Genomic DNA, 18,893 nt, shown 5'->3' with positions numbered 1-18,893 from the left:
TAAAGATTAAAAAGAAGAGTGATATGGTAGTTTCTGGATAAACATGGGGGGTGAATGCAGAATTCATAAAGAAGGGTGGAGAAGTGTTTTTAGAGAAGATGCATGAAAGGTGAGGGATCATGTTTCTTCTGGTCTGTGAGGGTGGCCAATACTAAGTCACAGAGACACTGAATGATTCAATGCCAGAGTGAAAGTGACGGCAAGTCGAATGGAGTATCCTAAGTCTCCTTTTTAAAGATCTCTTTTGTGGTGGAATAATGTCCCACCCAAGAGTCTGGCTAGCTGCTTCCCCATGGCTCAGCAGATAAAGAATCCTCCTGCAACGCAGGAGACACCGGAGACGCAGGTTCGATCCCTGGGTCAGGAAGATCCCCTGGAGGAAGAAATGGCAACCCACTCCAGTGTTCTTGCCTGGAGAATCCCATGGATGGAGGAGCCTGGCGGGCTACAGTCCATGGGGTCACAAAGAGTCAGACACGACTGAGCACACACACAGCCCACAAGGCCACAGAAACAACTGCCAAGAACCCAGCCAGTCGGTTGACTTGTGGATCTCTTGGGCCTCTGAGGGAAGGGGTGCTGGCAACCAGACATCCTGGGTGGAATTCAGAGCAGAATTCTCCCCGCATCCCCACCCTCCAAATCTCCTTTGACCCGAACATTCATTTTCCTCTTCCAGGACCACGTGCGGGCCGCCATGACCTGCATCCGGTTCTTCACTCACAAAGCAAAGACGTACACGGAGCTGGGAGAGCAGCTCTCCTGGCTGCTGAAAGCCAAGGACCACCTGAAGATCTACCTCCAAGAAACCTCCCGGCGTAGCGGAAGGAAGAAAGCCACCTTCTTCCGAAAGAAGATGACGGCATCTGATGTGTCGAGGTAGCTCGGGGTTCAGGGAACAGTCGGGGTGGTGCAGAAGGGCTGGAACCGGGAGGACTGTTGGTGATGAAGCCACCCTCGCCCAGCTCTGAAATCGTGGGAAACAAGCATATACACCTGATAGGAGTCATTCACGGATGATAGTGTCTGGTGTTAAGTCTCAAAAGTCTCCAGAGGAGCTTAGAGGAAAGGAGAGCGGGGGAGGGGCGGGGATTAGGCTCACCCGTGACAATCAGGCTAAACCCCTACCCCATGCAGGAGGCAAAAGAAGTCCTGGGTGATCCTTCATCTCAATCTTACGTCGCAGTACTCTGCTTCCTTGTGGTGCACCGGGCACACTGGCTCCTCGGCACCCCGAGTCCTTCCCTTCTCTCAGCCTTTATGCTGAGAACACAGCATCTGAAGTGACTGCTCACTGCCACTGATTTTCCCTTCACAATCCCGATCGCTAGATGCCTTGATGCATTTATTCCCTACCCACCTCTCCTCTAGCCTGGGTTCATGTCTGTCTCAACCTCTGCTGTGGTTAGCAGCAAACCGTGCTCTGTAAACACTCGTCACCCATTTTTGTCCTATCGTAACTTCTCAGAGGGCATTTTGGATCTCTTCCCTCCACACCCTTTCTCTTGCCCTTTTCATTGCCATCCTGTTATGACTTCTCAGTCCCCCCGGTCCTGGTTGCCCCCGAGCTCCCTCCCGAGGCTAGACTGTGTGTCACCTGTCCCCGCAGACACATGAACACCCTTCAGCTGCAGATGGAAGTGACCAGGTTCTTGCATCGCTGCGAAAGCGCCGGGACCTCCCAAGTCACCACCTCGCCTCTGCCAACCCTGTTTGGAAATAACCACATGAAAATGGATGTTGCCTGCAAGGTACGCCTGACGTCTCAGACCCCCGGCAGGCTGTTCTCTTTCAGAATGCTCATCACACTTGGAATTGTCTGATTCTTTCAGTCGTTTGTTTGATGGTTGCCTCCCCGATGGAGTGTGAGCCCCAGAAGGCTGTGGCTTGAGTCCGTTTTGATGACTCTCGTATCCCTCATGCCTATGCTCAGTAGAGTCTTCATGGATATTTTTTGAATAAACGAATGAACAAGTGCCTTGTTCTTGACTGAGGGGCTGCTCCAGTCATTACTGCTTCTGTAAGCATGTTTCCCTCTCCTTTTCAGGTCATGCTAGGAGGGAAAAATGTAGAAGATGGTTTTGGAATCGCATTCCGTGTTCTGCAGGTATGACCGGATTACTCAGGATTATACGAGCGAGGATCAGCACATGGGCACAGCTCTGTGAGAGATTATTCCTCCGAAAATTTTCATCCCCAGGAAAGTAGATTTGTACTACATCAAGGATGAAAGCAACAAGGTGGCTGCTACAAAACTGGGTCAAGTTCGAGACCGAAGGCCACTTTGACAAAAGCCAAGCAACTGGTGACAAGTTCATCAAAACTGTCAAATAAATACCTGAAACCAGGTCTAGGACAGTTCACTACAGCTGTCCTCCTTGCAGGGGAGCATGGCTGGAGGAGGTGATGCGGGGGAGAATGGTCCTATTCAGCGGGAGGGGGCCCCTGGCAAGAAGAGCCGCCTGTCCATCCTTCATCTGCCCATGAGCCAGCTCGAGGCGTACATTTTTTGTTGCTTGTGATAAAAGGACCCAGGTACAGCTGTGGCACTGGAGCAGAGGATGGAGCAGGGCGCTAAGACCATGAGAAGCCAGACCACCCCTACTACACAGTGATCCAGAGGCCCCTCACTCTCCAGGCAGGCAGGGTCTTAATTAACACTGCACATCTCAAGGATCAAAGACAGCAAGCAATCCAACCTGACAGATCTCTTTTCTTCCCACCCATTTTCTGTGTTGGACAAAGCTCTCCATACACAGATACCCCTGTGCGCAGGCAGAGTGACAGCTCCTATCAGACCCCAAGGCAACAAAGTATTTATCCAGTAGTTTCTAGATCATCAGCCCTTTGGTGCGGAGAAGGCAATGGCACCCCACTCCAGTACACTTGCCTGGAAAATCCCATGGACGGAGGAGCCTGGTAGGCTGCAGTTCATGGGGTCGCTAAGAGTCGGATACGACTAAGAGACTTCACTTTCACTTTTCACTTTCATGCATTGGAGAAGGAAATGGCAGCCCTCTCCAGTGTTCTTGCCTGGAGAATCCCAGGGACGGGGGAGCCTGGTGGGCTGCCGTCTGTGGGGTCGCACAGAGTCGGACACGACTGAAGCGACAGCAGCAGCAGCAGCCCTTTGGTGAACTAGTCTGTCTCCTAACACCACAGCCTGTCTTCACAGAGCACCTGGTGTCCCGGGCAGCCAGTATCAGCCAACATCCATTTTCCAAGAGAAGGTTGACTCGTTAGAGGGAGAATGAACTGGTCTCGGGCATTTGATTAGAATATCTTCAGGCAGTGATGCGGCAGCAAGTGAGATGTACTAGCGTAGATCTCAAAGTGCCTCTTTTCATGCTTGCTTCCCAAATGTCTGCCAAACTCCAAAAGAGGAACTTTCTGCTGGTTGTCTGCTTATGTATGTTTCCTACTGGGACTGCAGTCAGTTTGGCGTGTCTGCCCCAAGCTTGTTCGGAGCTCTGTGAATGTTGCCTTCCTTCCCCCAGCTGTGGCGTCCCTGCCTCCCTACCCTTGTCATCCTGTGTTCTGTTCTAGGACTTCCAGCTGGATGCCGCCGCTACCTACTGCAAGGCCGCCCGGCAGCTGGTGGAGAGGGAGAAGTTCGGTGAAATCCGACAGCTGCTCAAGTGTGTCAGCGAGTCGGGCATGGCGGCCCAAAGCGACAGGGACACCGTCCTCCTCAACTGCGTGGAAGCGTTCAGGAGGATCCCCCCCCAGGTACGCCCACCCCAGACCTCGGCTCCTTCATGTGTTTCAGTGTCTGCACATCCCCCTCTTTATTTTTCTCTTCCCCATCATGTACCCAAAACTCTACAAGACCCCTCTGTCTTTCTGACCCCTCGATGATACTGACCTTGCGCTAATCAACCCTTCCTGGAAAGAAAATTCATGGTATGTATCCAGAAGCCGCCCCTAAGCATCCCGTTGTCTGATGTTATTGATACCTGGAAGTGTCTGCAGACAGATGGAGTTGAGTTTCTCCCAGGGATTGTAGACGAGGTCAATGTGGGCCTGCAGGTGGCATGTCCTCTGCAAAACTGTCCCCTAATGGCTTTGTGGGATGAACAAAGATGCATCATTCATGAAAGCCAAAGAAAAGCTTTTGGTCTCATGCTGATTCTCAGATTTCCAAGCTTAGTGTTATCATTAGATTTCCTTTGTTGCTCTGATTGCAGGAGTTGAGGTGTTTTTTTTTATTTTGGCCACACCACGAGGCTATCAGGATCTCATTTCCCAAACCAGGAACTGAACGCAGGCCTTCGGCAGTGAAAGCACCGAGTCCTAACCACTGGACCACCAGGATTTCCCAGGAGTTGAGTTTATAAGGAAGGGTCAGGCAGGCATCCCCAACCAGAGTCAGAAGGGCTGGGCAAAGAGGGAGTTGAGCCCTGGCTCCATGCTCCGTCTCACAACTGCTGTGTCTCTGTCCCGCACAGGAGCTGGAGGGCCTGATCCAGGCAATGCAGAGTGACGACAACAAGGTGAGCAGAGTTGTCTCCTCACCCAAATGCTCGGGAACAGCCCTTTGGACTTGCCTTGTCACCTTCACCCCTCACTTGCTACGACAGTTCCATTCAACCCCTCTCTCGCCCTCTTTATTATCCGAGGTGGGGCCGGGACCCAGATAAGGGCGCAGAAGGGAGGGAATGTGTAGAGAACATGAGAAGAACCCCGACCACAGGAACCTTGGCCCTCCCTCTTCTGTGCCCCCAAGACACACAGGCCTTTCCACTCTCCCCGTTTTCCATGGAGGTTTCCTCTCCCATCCCTAGGAAATCCTCACTTGCACTTTGTCTCACTGAATAAGGTTCTCAGAGTGAACAGGCATCTCTTTATCCTAAAGGAGCGAGGGTACCCTCTATGGTAGGGAAAAAACCCAGCCAGCCCTTTGACCAACAATGCCTATTAGTGCCTCAGTCTCCAGAACAGACCTTTCCCCTGAGGCCCGCGCCTGCTTCCTGTTGCGTAGGAAATGGGTGCACCTCGGTGAGCGTGCCAGGCAGAATGAAACTATCCCCAGCTGCTCCAGTCTGTGGCTCACCACAGGCTCAACCCACCTGCCATTCAGGGGAAGGCTTGCAGGCCAGGAGAGGCATGAGAAAACCCAGCCAGCCCGCCCTGGCCACTGGCAGCGGAATCCTCCGGCAGCTGAGTGCCTCGTGAAGAAAACTCGTGTTAGCAAACAACTTCTTACACTACCACGTTGCTGCTCCCCATGGCGGTATTGCTATTCCCTGAACTGAATTTCCAGGGCATGTTTCATTCGAGGGTTTAGGAAAGATCTGTTCTTAACATTTCTTCATCTAATTCTGCAAGATCCTGATGCGATCCTATGAAAAGGATGGAATTCTGACATCCCGAAATGTGAAAAATTCCTTTTCTAGCATCAGATTGAGAACCTGGCAGCCAGGCCTGATACTCAGGCTTCTTGATCCTCAGACTCTGTGTGGCTCTTTTCTAAGCCTTCAGGGAGCCTCCTGCTCAGTAGGACAGAGCCTTTGTCCCTGGGAAATGTGGACCCTGAAATCTCTAGCATCATTGTTACTTCTTCAGGTTTTTTCTTCTGTCTGTCGCTGTTCTAACACACTTTAAGTGATCTAAGGCCACAAAATCTTGCCGTAAAAGAGCTTCATTCAGTTTTTATTCCAGACTTTCTGGAAAAATGCCCTTCTCTGGGTAGGGAGTTTTGCCTGTCGACTTGGTGATATTCTATTCAGTGTACACTGGTGCCAAGTGGAGCTGAAGGCCTGGATGAGAGCAAACCTCCCAGAGCAGCAGGTGGATTAACCAGACCAGCGCTCAGCCAGCCAGCCATCTTGCAGCTGTAGATTATCTGTAATTGATCTTAGAAAAGGAAGACTTTAGTGACTGAAGTAAGAAAAGACGGTAGAGCTTTGAAACATGAAGAGAGGAGTCCTCTCCAACCACCAGGAGGACTGTCATGGCAAAAGGCAGCTGCTGGCCTGGAGGTCTGAGGCAGCTCACCAGGACCTTGTCATTTGCTAGCCTGGAGCCCTGGCTAACCAGGGAGGTGCTGGTGGGGTCAGGGCAGGGAAGGAAGGGGCTCTCATCTCCCTCACGCTAGGAACTCATGAGATGGAGTGTGTCCAGAATGCAGGAAACTAGACTGCCTCTGATGCAAACAGCAGATAAGGTCAATCTGGGGCCACCCCTTAATTAGACTTTTTTCTAATTGTGTATCTGCGTTTCTTTCCCCAAGCTTCCTGGTAGAAGATTTTTAACTCAGCAGGTCGAAGGAAATAAAGAAAGGGGCCCTGTGGGCCCATTGTAGGGGGCAGGTGTGATGACTCATTCATTCATTCACTTAATGCACATTCATGGAACAACCCACATGCCAGGCCCTGTGCTCAGCTCCAGGAATGGTTAGAAAAAGCAGACACTCTTCCTGCCCTCCTAGTCAAAGAGACAGACATCAATCAAATAATCACCCAAATAACCGCAAAAACCAGTTTGTCAGCAGTGAGGCTGGGAGAAAGCTGGAGAGCCCAGGAGAGTGAGGAGGGCCTTGAAAGGAGTAGATAGAGGCCAGGCTCTGCCTGCCTGCCTTCTGCTTCTTAAAATTCTTGGCTTATTTATAATAAGTTTTACACTGTACAATAATACAGTATAATAGCTTAGTGTCCAGAATATTTAAAGAGTGACCATAACGTAATAAAAGGCAAGAACCCAGTTATTGGTAAGTAAGAAGTGCTGTCTTGTCTCTCTTCACGCGGCCCTGTGTGCTTCTTGGTGACTTACCAGTGATGGTTTCCTTCCGGCTGTCTCTCACACCCGATTGCCAGGTTCAGGCCTACCTGACGTGCTGCAAGCTGCGTTCTGCCTACCTGATCGCCGTGAAGCAAGAACACTCTCGGGCCGCGGTCCTAGTCGAGCAGGTGCAGCAGGCCGCCAAGAGCAGCGGGGACGCAGTGGTGCAAGACATCTGCTCCCAGTGGCTTCTGACAAGCCGCAGCCGGGGTACCCATGGTTCGGCCTCCAGGAAGTGACCCTGGGCTGCAGGGCCGGACAGCTGTGGGGCAGGAGTGATGGGCACACTTCAGCTCTTTCCTCCTGTGGGGCAGGACTTCCCTGGCTCCACCCCAGGTCGGAAAGAGCTGGAATTGGACCCGACCTGCCATCTTGAGCAAAGATAGGATCTTTCACGCAAGTGCCATGTTTCTGTAAAATCGTGGAGTCTGTGTGTGTTTGTCTGGAGATGGCCAGTTCTTTCTACCTCAGAGTGAGTGTGTGTGTGTGCACGCTCTTTGCGCTCATGTTTACGCCCAAGCATTTCTGAACAAACGAAGCTCTCCCCCACTGCAAAGAGGCACTTTACTTTTGACTTCTGCCTGTCTGAAAACCTTCCTGCGTTTTTGGTTCTTAACCCGGGCTCATCCTATTTGTACACAGTCCCCTTGGTGTGGAGATGTTCCAGTAGCTTCTTGTGACTAGAAGGGTTTTTGACTGAGAATGATGGAGCTGCATCAGAAGGCTTGCCTCTTTTCCCCTCCTTCCTGTCCCCAGATGCAGAGATGGCTTTGGGGCAGGTGCTTCCTGTGGTGTGAAACCATTTTAAGCATCTCTCCTCTCACAAGCACAAGAGTTACTGTGAGTCTTTGGAAAGTAGTCTGAACAGAAGAGTCCTCAGGTGCTGGCTTCTGAAAGCTGTGGCTGCCTGGACACCTGATGGGGTCTGGAGCCCCAGACATGGGCAGGAGGGGCGCCATCGTGTTCATCCACAGGGAGAGAAGGGAACCTCTCCAGACAGCATTGCAGGAGAGTTGTCTACAAGCACAGAACTGGCTTTTGTCAATATTCCTGCTGCCAAGTAAGAGAACGTGGCTTCCTTTTGGAGAGTCTGGGAGAGAAACAGTAGCCAAGGTCCTGGGACCGAATGGCTAGACTTTGCCTGTTTGAGTTACAGTCCTATGTATGCCCCTTAAATTGGTTAGAAAATCGCTTCCTCTTCCCACCTGCTTCTCTTCACTCTCTTCAGGACAGAAGGATGGACATGCAGAGATCCAGGGCCATTGAGAAGGCAGTGCACTTCTTTGTCTTAACAGTGGGAGTCAAAGGTTCACTTTAAAGTTGGGCCTGACAACAAGAGCTAAACAAGGGGATGATGAAATAGGTCATGTCCAGTTGGTGAGCAACCAAATGAAGTGCTCCTTTAATTAGTGTGGGCCTGTCTTCCCACTGGAGATGTGACAAGCTTTTGGAAAAGGTCTGCCCTAGTCCATGATGTGAATTTGCAAATGAGGGATGTGAAGAGAACTCCATAGCTGCAAGCCTCCCACCAGCCTGTCAACCTCACAGGGGCTGCTGAGAGAAACGGGAGCTAGAAGCCCAAGTCAGTATCTCTGGTGCTTAGAAACCCTGTGGATCTCCCTCTGAACCAGGTTTTTTAAATAGTGAACTAAACAACTCTAAGAGCATCTGTAGAAGTTCTGGTCCTCTGACGGAGGGAAGAGATGGCAAAGGAAATACTAGACCCCTTTATGGGGAAGTTGGACAAGTGACTTCTTTGAGTCGTAGAATGCATCTGTCTCCCAGGAAACATTCCTCCCTGGCATCTGCTTGCCCTTCTGAGTCTGCCCTTTTTGCACTGAACTTGAGCACTTTATATTAAATGGATTGCAAATCTCACAGCCATTCATTTGAGAGGCTAAGACCAGATTTTCCTGACATTTTCCTCTAACTAATTGAACTGTAAAACAGGCAGCCATTGACTAGACTGACATAAGATGAGGCTAAGGGCCTTTGGGCATCAGGCTGTGATCTCCCACAAAACAATTAACTAATGGGCAAGTCGATGCGTTGAATGTTTGACTGTAAGCAAGTCACAATAAAATGTCTGTCCTACAAGTTCTTGGCTTCAGGGCTTATTTGTGCTGTCTTCCCCTCTTATCCTTCCCTTCTTGCCTTGAGTTCTGTGTGGAGAGAAAAGGTGGGTGGGAAATATGAAATGACCTTCAACTCTTGAACTTCTCAAAATGATTCCTGTTATAACTCAGGCCTCTTGGGTTAAGATTTATCTCAAATTTCCTAGGTGGCTCCGATGGTAAAGAATCTGCCTGCAATGCGGGAGACCCAGGTTCGCTCCCTGAGTTGGAAAGATCCACTGGAAGAGGGCATGGCATCCCCTGGAGAATTCCAGGGAGAGAGGAGTCTGGCATGGTACAGTCCATGGAGTCACAAGGAGTCAGACACAAGTGAAGCAACTGCTGCTGCTGCTGCTAGGTTGATTCAGTCGTGTCCTACTCTATGCAGCCCCATGGACTGCAGCCCACCAGGTTCCTCCATCCGTGGGATTTTCCAGGCAAGAGTACTGGAGTGGGGTGCCATTGCCTTCTCCACTGAAGCAACTAGGCACACACAAAATACTACTAGTGTACTCTCCACCACCAGGATTTTTTTTTTTTTTTTTTTTGCTTCATTCAGAGTAGTGGGTGGACATAGGTTATACATTCCTCAGGTAGAGAAGGCAAATGAAAAGTCCTTCCCATCCCTATCTCCTCAGCCCCATCCCCTCCCAGAGGCTACCTGAGTGACCAGTTTCTCATGTATAGTTTCAGAACTCTTTTGTGCATATAGAAGCAACAATGACCGAAGTATTGTGTGGCAAAGATATGCTGTAATTTATTTAACCAGTCTCTATTGACGGATAGTTTAGGTGGTTGCCATCTTTACCACGACAGATTATGCTGCCAGGAATTATCTTGTCTGGAATACCCTGGGTCAGAGACTTCCTGGCAGTCCAGTGGTTAAGACTCTGCACTTCCAATGAGGAGTTATGGGTTCTATCCCTGGTTAGGGAACTAGGATCCTGTATGCTGCATGGCATAGTCAAAAAATTAAAAACCTCTGAACTAGAATACCTTGGGTCAGAGAATATGAGCATTGGGTGAGTGTTGTCAGTCACCTTCCATAGAGGTCATGGTAATTACCTGTCCCACCAGCAGTGAAGACAAGGGCCTGCTTTCCCACACCCTTACCTCAACACTTGGCAATCTCTCTAGATCTCTGCCAGTCTGAGAATGAAAAATGGAACTCTGAAATTTTTTTTCAAGCTGTTTTTTTTGTTGTTTTTTTTTTTAATGCTACGTATCTTTTTATTATCAACCAAACTGTGACTCTTTGAAACCAGGGGTCGGATCTTTGGGGAACGTAGAACTCACTCTGGGCTTGTTTCTGGCCGCCCTCTTACAGCACCTGTGCGCAGAATGACACTTGAGCCACAGACAGGAGCTTTGCTACCATTATCTTTCCCCAGGAACATGATCTCATCCAATATCTCATTTAAGAAAATTAACAAAACTTCAAACACACAACAAACAAAAAGTAATGATGAAAGTCGACCTGAAAACCCCCTGTTTGGGATCTGGCATGAAGATGCTTCAAACAAAGGAGATTGGAACACCCAGAGTAAATCTAAGATGGAGGACCTGGACTATGTTTAGACACCTGAGATGCTCCAAATTTACTGAATATCTTTGGCTGGAGCTGTAAGTGAAGTAGATCAAATGCTCTCAGATTCTTCATACTCAAGCAACCAAATAGCAACGGTCACCATAACCCTGAGGGAAACAGCCTGTCTTGGTCATCATCCTCTCTTCTATAGTTATGATATTAACTGACCCATCCTTGAAGCCTCCAATTCTTCTACAACAGATTTCTTCAACATCTGGTTACTGAATGGCTTCTTTAGTGGGGTGCTTTCACACTTCCTGTTTCTTCATGGTGTTATTTCTGCTTGGCACTCGTTTTTCACCACCTCCACTATCCCACCCTCCAATCTGCTGTTATCCAAAACCTTCCTTCAAGCCCATTTCTTTTACTTTTTTTTTTTTTTTTTGGCCACACCATTCAGCATGAGGGATCTTAGTTCCCTGACCAGGGATCAAACGTATATCCCTGGCAGTGGAAGTGCAGACTCCTATCCACTGGACCACCAGGGAATTCCCTTCAAACCCACTTCAAGTGCCTTTTCTATGAATTATTTGCTGCTCTGGCTATACTTCCTCTTCATCCCACTGAAGGACTAAAATCCTTCAAGGTCTCATCCGTTCTTCCTTGACACTCGTATACTCTCCCAAATAATCCCATAGCTTCAGCAATCATCTTCACTGGCCAAGATACAAACCAAATTTGTCTTCCTTAACTTGTTTCCACATCAGATCCGTCTTTGATTCTTTTCTGAAACTCACCCAGATGGCTGAACTGCCCCTAAAAATATTAGCATGTTCAAAATGGAACACATCCTATTCTACCCACAAACCTCCTCCTTCAATGAATTAGTATCATCAATCAATTAATATTAGTATTACTATTGTGAATGCCACCTGGGTTAGAATCCTCAGGAGTTCTCTGTATTGACTCTTTCTTTTCCCTCATCATTCAATAAATATTCAAGTACCTACCATGCATCAAGCATATATCTTGTTGAAAGCCAAGACCTCCTACTCTGCTTTCCCAGCTGAAGAACCTAGCCCTTCATCACCTTACTTCAGGTCCTTGTCACGTTCTCCTCTGACTGTTGCAGAAGTCTATTTTCTTCATCTCAAACACCTATCCAAAAGTTGCACCTCCAATCAACTCCATATTAACAGACAAAATACTTCCGGAAAAAATAACTTACCTATGATCTTCAAGTATGGGAAGTCTTTCTAAGCAGATATAAGTTCCAGAATCCTTGAAACATTTAATTATTTTTGTTCAGTTGCTCAGTTGTGTCCAACTCTTTGTGACCCCATGGACTGCAGCACGCCAGGCTTCCCTGTCCTTCACCATCTCCCAGATCTTGCTCAAACTCATGTCCATTGAGTCGGTGATGCCTACCAACTGTCTCATTCTCTGTCATCCCCTTCTCCTCCCGCCTTTAATCTTTCCCAGCATCAGGGTCTTTTCCAATTCAGCTCTTCACATCAGGTGGTCAAAGTACTGGAGCTTCAGCTTCAGCATCAGTCCTTCCAGTGAATATTCTGGGTTGATTTCTTTTAGGATTGACAGGTTTGATCTTCTCACTTTCCAAGAGACTCTCAAGAGTCTTCTCCAGCCCCACAGTTCAAAGGCATCAATTCTTTGGTGCCCAGCAGTTTTTATTGTCCAGCTCTCACATCCGTACATGACTACTGGAAAAACCATTGCTTTGACTATATGGACATTTGTCAGCAAAGTAATATCTCTGCTTTTTAATATGCTGTCTAGGTTTGTCACAGCTTTTCTTCCAAGGAGTAAGCGTCTTTTAATTTCATGGTGCAGTCACTGTCTGTAGTTATTTTGGAGCCCAAGAAAATAAAACCTGTCACTCTTTCCACTGTTTTCCCATCTATTTTCCATGAAGTTATTTAGCTGTTGTTGTCATTAAAATGTCCCTAACAAAAAGATTCATAATTTTAACCATTTTGTTTCTTTGGAACTCTTTATTTTGTATCAGAGTATTGTTGATTAAAAATGTTGTGATAGTTTCAGGTGAACAGCTTAAGGGACTCAGCCATATGTATACATGCGTCCATTCTCTCCCAAACTCCCTCCCATCCATGCTGCCACATATCATTGAGCAGAGTTCCATGTGCTATGCAGCAGGTCCTTGTTGGTTATCCTTTTTAAATATAGCAGTGTGTGCATGACCATCCCAAACTCCCTAACTATCCCTTCCCCCTGGCAACCATAAGTTCCCGTTTTAACCATTTTTTAGTATGCAGTTCAGTAGCATTAAATGCATTCACACTGTTGGTGACCATCACCACCATCCCTCTGCAGAACATTTTCATCTTCCCAAACTGAGACCCTGTACCCATTCACCACTAACCCTCTATCCCTCCTCGACTGCCCCTAGTCCCTGGTAACCACCGTTCTACCCTACATCTCAATTAATTAGATCTTTGCTTGTCATATATGTTGCAAACATGTTTTTCCAACTTTTGATAGTCCTTTTATTTTTGTTACAGGATCTTCCCAACCCAGGGATCAAACTTGGGTCTCCTGCATGGCAGGTGGATTCTTTACCATCTGAGCCACCAGGGAAGCCCATATTTTAAAAACCCATAAGCAATACATTTGACTACATAAAAACTGTCTTTTCATTACGCTAAGTGAAATCTAAGCCAGATGCAAAAGGACAGATAATAAATAATACACGATTCCACTTACATAAGATACCTACATCAATTTTATCGGCACTTCAGGGCCCTTTCTGAATAGCAGTTGTGCTGAGAAGTTTTTGTTTCCTGGTTCCCCACTTCCCTCTCTCAGAGAAGGAAATGGCAACCCACTCCAGTTTTCTTGCCTGGAGAATCCAGTGGACTGAGACCTTGCGGGCTAAAGTCCATGGGGTCACAAAGAGTCAGACAGAACTGAGTAACTAGGCAACTTCTGTCTCTGCCCTTCCCCCAAGGATGTGTGCTCTTACTTAAACCCTCTGTGTCTCTTAAAGCTCCCCTAGTCTGCCTTCCTGACGTTTTTTAAATTTATTTTTAATTGAAAGATAAAGCTATACAATATTGGTTTCATTTTTGCCATGCAGCAACATGAATTATTTATATGTGTAATATGTCCCCTCCCTTTGGAACCTCCCTCCCACCTGCCACCCTTCCCACCCCTCTATGTTCCCTGAGCTGACAGTCAATTTTTCCTTGTCATTTTGTGTCCTCATAGACCATAAGGTCCCGGAAGCCAAGGTCATGTTTTGCTCACGTTCCAGTTCACTTACAAATTACTTGTGCATTACTTACCAGTACATAAATATTATTTTATTTTTTAAATTTATTTATTTATTTATTTTACTTTACAGTGTTGTATTGGTTTTGCCATACATTGACTTGAATCCACCATGAGTGTACATGTGTTCGCCATCCTGAACCCCCTCCCACATTCCTCCCCATCCCATCCCTCTGGGTCATCCCAGTGCACCAGCCCTGAGCACCCTGTATCATGCATCGAACCTGGACTGGCAATTCGTTTCACATATGATAATATACATGTTTCAATGCCATTTTCCCATATCATGCGGCCCTCACCCTCTCCCACGGAGTCCAAAAGACTGTTCAATACATCTGTGTCTCTTTTGCTGTCTCGCATACAGGCTTATCATTACCTTCTTTCTAAATTCCATATATATGCATTAGTATACTGTATTGGTGTTTTTCTTTCTGGCTTACTTCACTCTGTATAATAGGCTCCAGTTTCATCCACCTCATTAGAACTGATTCAAATCTGTTCTTTTTAATGGCATAAATATTATTTTAAATTAAACTGTATAGTATAAAGCATGTCCTGAACCAGAAATAGTTGAGAAAGTGAAACATTTTGAAGTTATCTGTTCAAGAGTCTCTTTCCAGGCTGTAAGCTGGTCAGATAACGGTAAGGTCAAATGACTTATTTATATCCCCAGGACTGAGCCTGGCACGTGATGGCCTGTCAATCAGTTTTAGCTGAATTTTTTAATTGGATCAAACCAATGGGAATAGTTTACTTGAGGAACATACATCCGCTGGATCATCGAAAAAGCAAGAGAGTTCCAAAAAAACATCTATTTCTGCTTTATCGACTATGCCAAAGCCTTTGACTGTGTGGATCACAAGAAAATGTGGAAAATTCTGAAAGAGATGGGAATACCAGACCACTTGACCTGCCTCTTGAGAAACCTATATGCAGGTCAGGAAGCAATAGTTAGAACTGTACTTGGAACAACAGACTGGTTCCAAATAGGAAAAGGAGTACGTCAAGGCTGTATATTGCCACCCTGCTTATTCAACTTATATGCAGAACACATCATGAGAAGTGCTGGGCTGGAGGAAGCACAAGCTGGAATCAAGATTGCTGGGAGAAATATCGATAACCTCAGATATGCAGATGACACCACCCTTATGGCAGAAAGTGAAGAACTAACGAGCATCTTGACGAAAGAGGAGAGTGAAAAAGTTGGCTTCAAGCTCAACATTCAGAAAACTAAGATCATGGCATCCGGTCCCATTACTTCATGGGAAATAGATGGGGAAACAATGGAAACAGTGGCTGACTTTATATTTGAGGGGCTCCAAAATCACTGCAGATGGTGATTGCAGCCATGAAATTAAAAGACGCTTACTCCTTAGAATGAAAGTTATGATCAACCTAGACAGCATATTAAAAAGCAGAGATATTACTTTGTCAACAAAAGTCTGTGTAGTCAAGGCCATGGTTTTTCCAGTGGTCATGTATGGATGTGAGAGTTGGACTATAAAGAAAGCTGAGTGCCGAAGAATTGATGCTTTTGAACTGTGGTGTTGGAGAGGACTCTTGAGAGTCCCTTTCACTGCAAGGAGATCCAACCAGTCCATACTAAAGGAGATCAGTCCTGGGTGTTCATTGGAAGGACTGATGCTGAAGCTAAAACTCCAATACTTTGGCCACCTGATGCGAAGAGCTGACTCACTTGAAAAGACCCTGATGCTGGGAAAGATTGCGGGCAGGAGGAGAAAGGGACAACAGAGGATGAGATGGCTGGATGGCATCACCGACTCAATGGACGTGAGTCTGAGTGAACTCCGGGAGATGGTGATGGACAAGGAGGCCTGCCATGCTGTGGTTCATGGGGTCGCAGAGAGTTGGACACGACTGAGCGACTGAACTGAAACTAAAACTGTATAGAAATCATTTCCTCAGAGAGAGAAAAACTTTATAGAGAAAATGGGCAAGATTGAACATATTTAAAGAAAAACTGAGGAGATACTTTTCATTTCTGTGTTGATATATTGAGAACATTTGAGCTGAGGACAAAAATCCAACATAGTAGTTACTTCAATTTAATGGAAATAAGAGTAGAAATTTGACCGCCACTGTCTTTTTAGAAGTAAATTGTTGAACTCTTCCTAAGTCACCTGTATCACACAGCACCTACAAAGAATGTATTTTTCAGAGCTAGAAGCGATCACAGAATGTTGACTACATCCCCTATTTCATTTTCTATTCACTTATTTATCAACAAATATCAAGGTTATATTGTGAGCTGTATGCTAGAGTTTTCAGAGTCATAGCAGATGCCCAGTCACTTGTTATAAGTCTTATGTATTAAATATTGAGAGGATGTCCAAGTATAAATGAGAGCTCACAGGAGAAGTCCTGGATACAGACTAGGGAAAAGTCAATGGAGGCTTCCCAGCAAATGTGATGCTCAACACACAAATAACAGGAGGAAGAGGTTCCCGGCAGGATGAACAATTTGTCTTGGGGTCCAGAAACAACAGAGCACTTCACTGAGAGAAATCAAAGAACTTTCCAGGTCGGCATGCTGTGACCTGGTGATGTGGGGTCTTATAAGCTTGTTAAAGAGTTTGGGATTTAACCCACTGAATAATACAAAAGCATCAGAATGTTCTGAGCAACAGAATGACATGATGTGTCTTTAATTTTAAGGTCACTTTGGCTGCAGAATGGAGCACAGGTTAGCTGGGGTAGGGGGGAGGAGAAGAAGCAGAGATTTTACCAAATTTGGATGGTAGTTGAGGCTTTCTGTAGCCCTCAGAATAAAGTCCAAATCCTCACCAGGGCTCACAAGGCCCATCTTTACTAGACCCTCATTATTGTTGTTTAGTTGCTAAGTGGTGTCTGATTCTTTTGCAATCCAATGGCCTGCAAGACTCCTCTGTTCTTGGGATTCCCCAGGCAAGAATGCTGAAGTGGGTTGCCATTTCCTTCTCCCGCAGATCTTCCTGAGCCAGGAATCAAACCTGTGTCTCTTGCATTGGCAGGAGGATTCTTTACCACTGAACCACCAGGGAAGCCCAATTGGATCCCTACCCACCTCTCATTTCTCACCTTCCACGCCCACTCCCTTCTTTCAGCTTCTCAGATGTCACCATTCTTTGCCCCCTGTGAGCCTGCTGCCTGATCTTTTTCCCTTCTCTTCACCTGGCGAACAAGTCTTGCTAAGCACATGGCACATGGCTTAGGACATCTTCTCAGATCTCTTCACCCCACCACAGACAAGCATGGGCACTTCTGCCCTATGTCCCTGTAGTAAGAGCAGACACAGCGTGTCTCTTGTTCACTTCCTATCACCCATACTTGGCAACAATCCTGGAACACTATGCACACTTTTTTAAATCAATGAATGATCTAATGGTGGAACAAAGCTAGTGGAGGTGATGGAATTCCAGTAGAGCTATTTCAAATCCTGAAAGACGGTGCTGTGAAAGTGCTGCACTCGATATGCCAGCAAATTTGGAAAACTCAGCAGTGGCCACAGGACTGGAAAAGGTCAGTTTTCATTCCAATCCCAAAGAAAGGCAATGCCAAAGAATGCTCAAACTACCACACAATTGCACTCATCTCACACACTAGCAAAGTAATGCTCAAAATTCTCCAAGTCAGGCTTCAGCAATACGTAAACCATGAACTTCCTGATGTTCAAGCTGGTTTTAGAAAAGGCAGAGGAACCAGAGATCAAATTGCCAACATCCATTGGATCATCAAAAAAGCAAGAGAGTTCCAGAAAAACATCTATTTCTGCTTTATTGACTATGCCAAAGCCTTTGACTGTGTGGATCACAAGAAACTGTGGAAAATTCCGAAAGAGATGGGAATACCAGACCACCTGACCTGCCTCTTGAGAAACCTGTATGCAGGTCAGGAAGCAACAGTTAGAACTGGACATGGAACAACAGACTGGTTCCACATAGGAAAAGGAGTACGTCAAGACTGTATATTGTCACCCTGCTTATTTAACTTCTATGCAGAGTACATCATGAGAAACGCTGGACTGGAAGAAACACAAGCTGGAATCAAGATTGCCAGGAGAAATATCGATAACCTCAGATATGCAGATGACACCACCCTTATGGCAGAAAGTGAAGAGCTAAAAAGCCTCCTGATGAAAGTAAAAGAGGAGAGTGAAAAAGTTGGCTTAAAGCTCAACATTCAGAAAACGAAGATCATGGCATCCGGTCCCACCACCTCATGGGAAATAGATGGGGAAACAGTGGAAACAGTGTCAGACTTTATTTTTGGGGCTCCAAAATCACTGCAGATGGTGATTGCAGCCATGAAATTAAAAGACGCTTACTCCTTGGAAGAAAAGTTATGACCAACCTAGACAGTATATTCAAAAGCAGAGACATTACTTTGCCGACTAAGGTCTGTCTAGTCAAGGCTATGGTTTTCCCAGTGGTCATGTATGGATGTGAGAGTTGGACTGTGAAGAAGGCTGAGCGCCGAAGAATTGATGCTTTTGAACTGTGGTGTTAGAGAAGACTCTTGAGAGTCCCTTGGACTGGAAGGAGATCCAACCAGTCCATTCTGAAGGAGATCAACCCTGGGATTTCTTTGGAAGGAATGATGCTAAAGCTGAAACTCCAGTACTTTGGCCGCCTCATGAGAAGAGTTGCCTCATTGGAAAAGACTTTGATGCTGGGAGGGATTGGAGGCAAGAGAAGAAGGGGACGACAGAGGATGAGATGGCTGGATGGTATCACTGACTCTATGGACGCGAGTCTGAGTGAACTTTAGGAGTTGGTGATGGACAGGGAGGCCTGGCGTGCTGCGATTCATGGGGTCGCAAAGAGTCGGACACGACTGAGTGACTGAACTGAACTGAATGGTGGCATGAGGATAGCTACAATTTTTTTATTTTTACTTTTTTTTTTTTAACAAAAGCTTGTTCTTAAAAGTACAATAGATTTCAAGACAACACTTCATTCTAGCTATACGTGGCAACAAATGTTATGGCAGGGAACCCGGGTGTTTTAAAAAGGATGGAATTAAGGATCATAATTGCCTCAGGCACAAGGAACAGCTTGTTTTTGCCAGATTTCTTAATTCCACCTGAGGCTAGGGACCTTTTTCCCATGGCCTTCACTTTCAGCTCCTCAAATGTCCTCTGCTCCTCCTTTCTGCTTGAATGC

At 46.5% G+C, this 18,893-nt stretch overlaps 1 protein-coding gene across 2 annotated transcripts in view; it reads left to right on the top strand.

Moving 5' to 3' along the window:
* ZFYVE26 (zinc finger FYVE-type containing 26) overlaps positions 1–8,877 on the top strand; it is a 67,249-nt gene extending 58,372 nt beyond the window's left edge. For both annotated transcript variants that reach the window (XM_069596887.1, XM_069596885.1), the window contains 6 exons: positions 680–879; positions 1,610–1,751; positions 2,048–2,107; positions 3,547–3,729; positions 4,449–4,493; positions 6,816–8,877. In XM_069596887.1, the coding sequence (XP_069452988.1) occupies positions 680–879; positions 1,610–1,751; positions 2,048–2,107; positions 3,547–3,729; positions 4,449–4,493; positions 6,816–7,019 (834 nt within the window). In that variant the 3' untranslated portion in view covers positions 7,020–8,877. The remainder of the gene's footprint in view (positions 1–679; positions 880–1,609; positions 1,752–2,047; positions 2,108–3,546; positions 3,730–4,448; positions 4,494–6,815) is intronic.
* Positions 8,878–18,893: the final 10,016 nt, after the last annotated feature.

Source organism: Ovis canadensis, chromosome 7, assembly GCF_042477335.2.
Source record: "Ovis canadensis isolate MfBH-ARS-UI-01 breed Bighorn chromosome 7, ARS-UI_OviCan_v2, whole genome shotgun sequence".
Taxonomy (NCBI): Eukaryota; Metazoa; Chordata; class Mammalia; order Artiodactyla; family Bovidae; genus Ovis; species Ovis canadensis.
The sequence above is the reverse complement of the archived record's forward strand: the minus strand, read 5'-3'. Positions and strand labels throughout refer to the sequence as shown.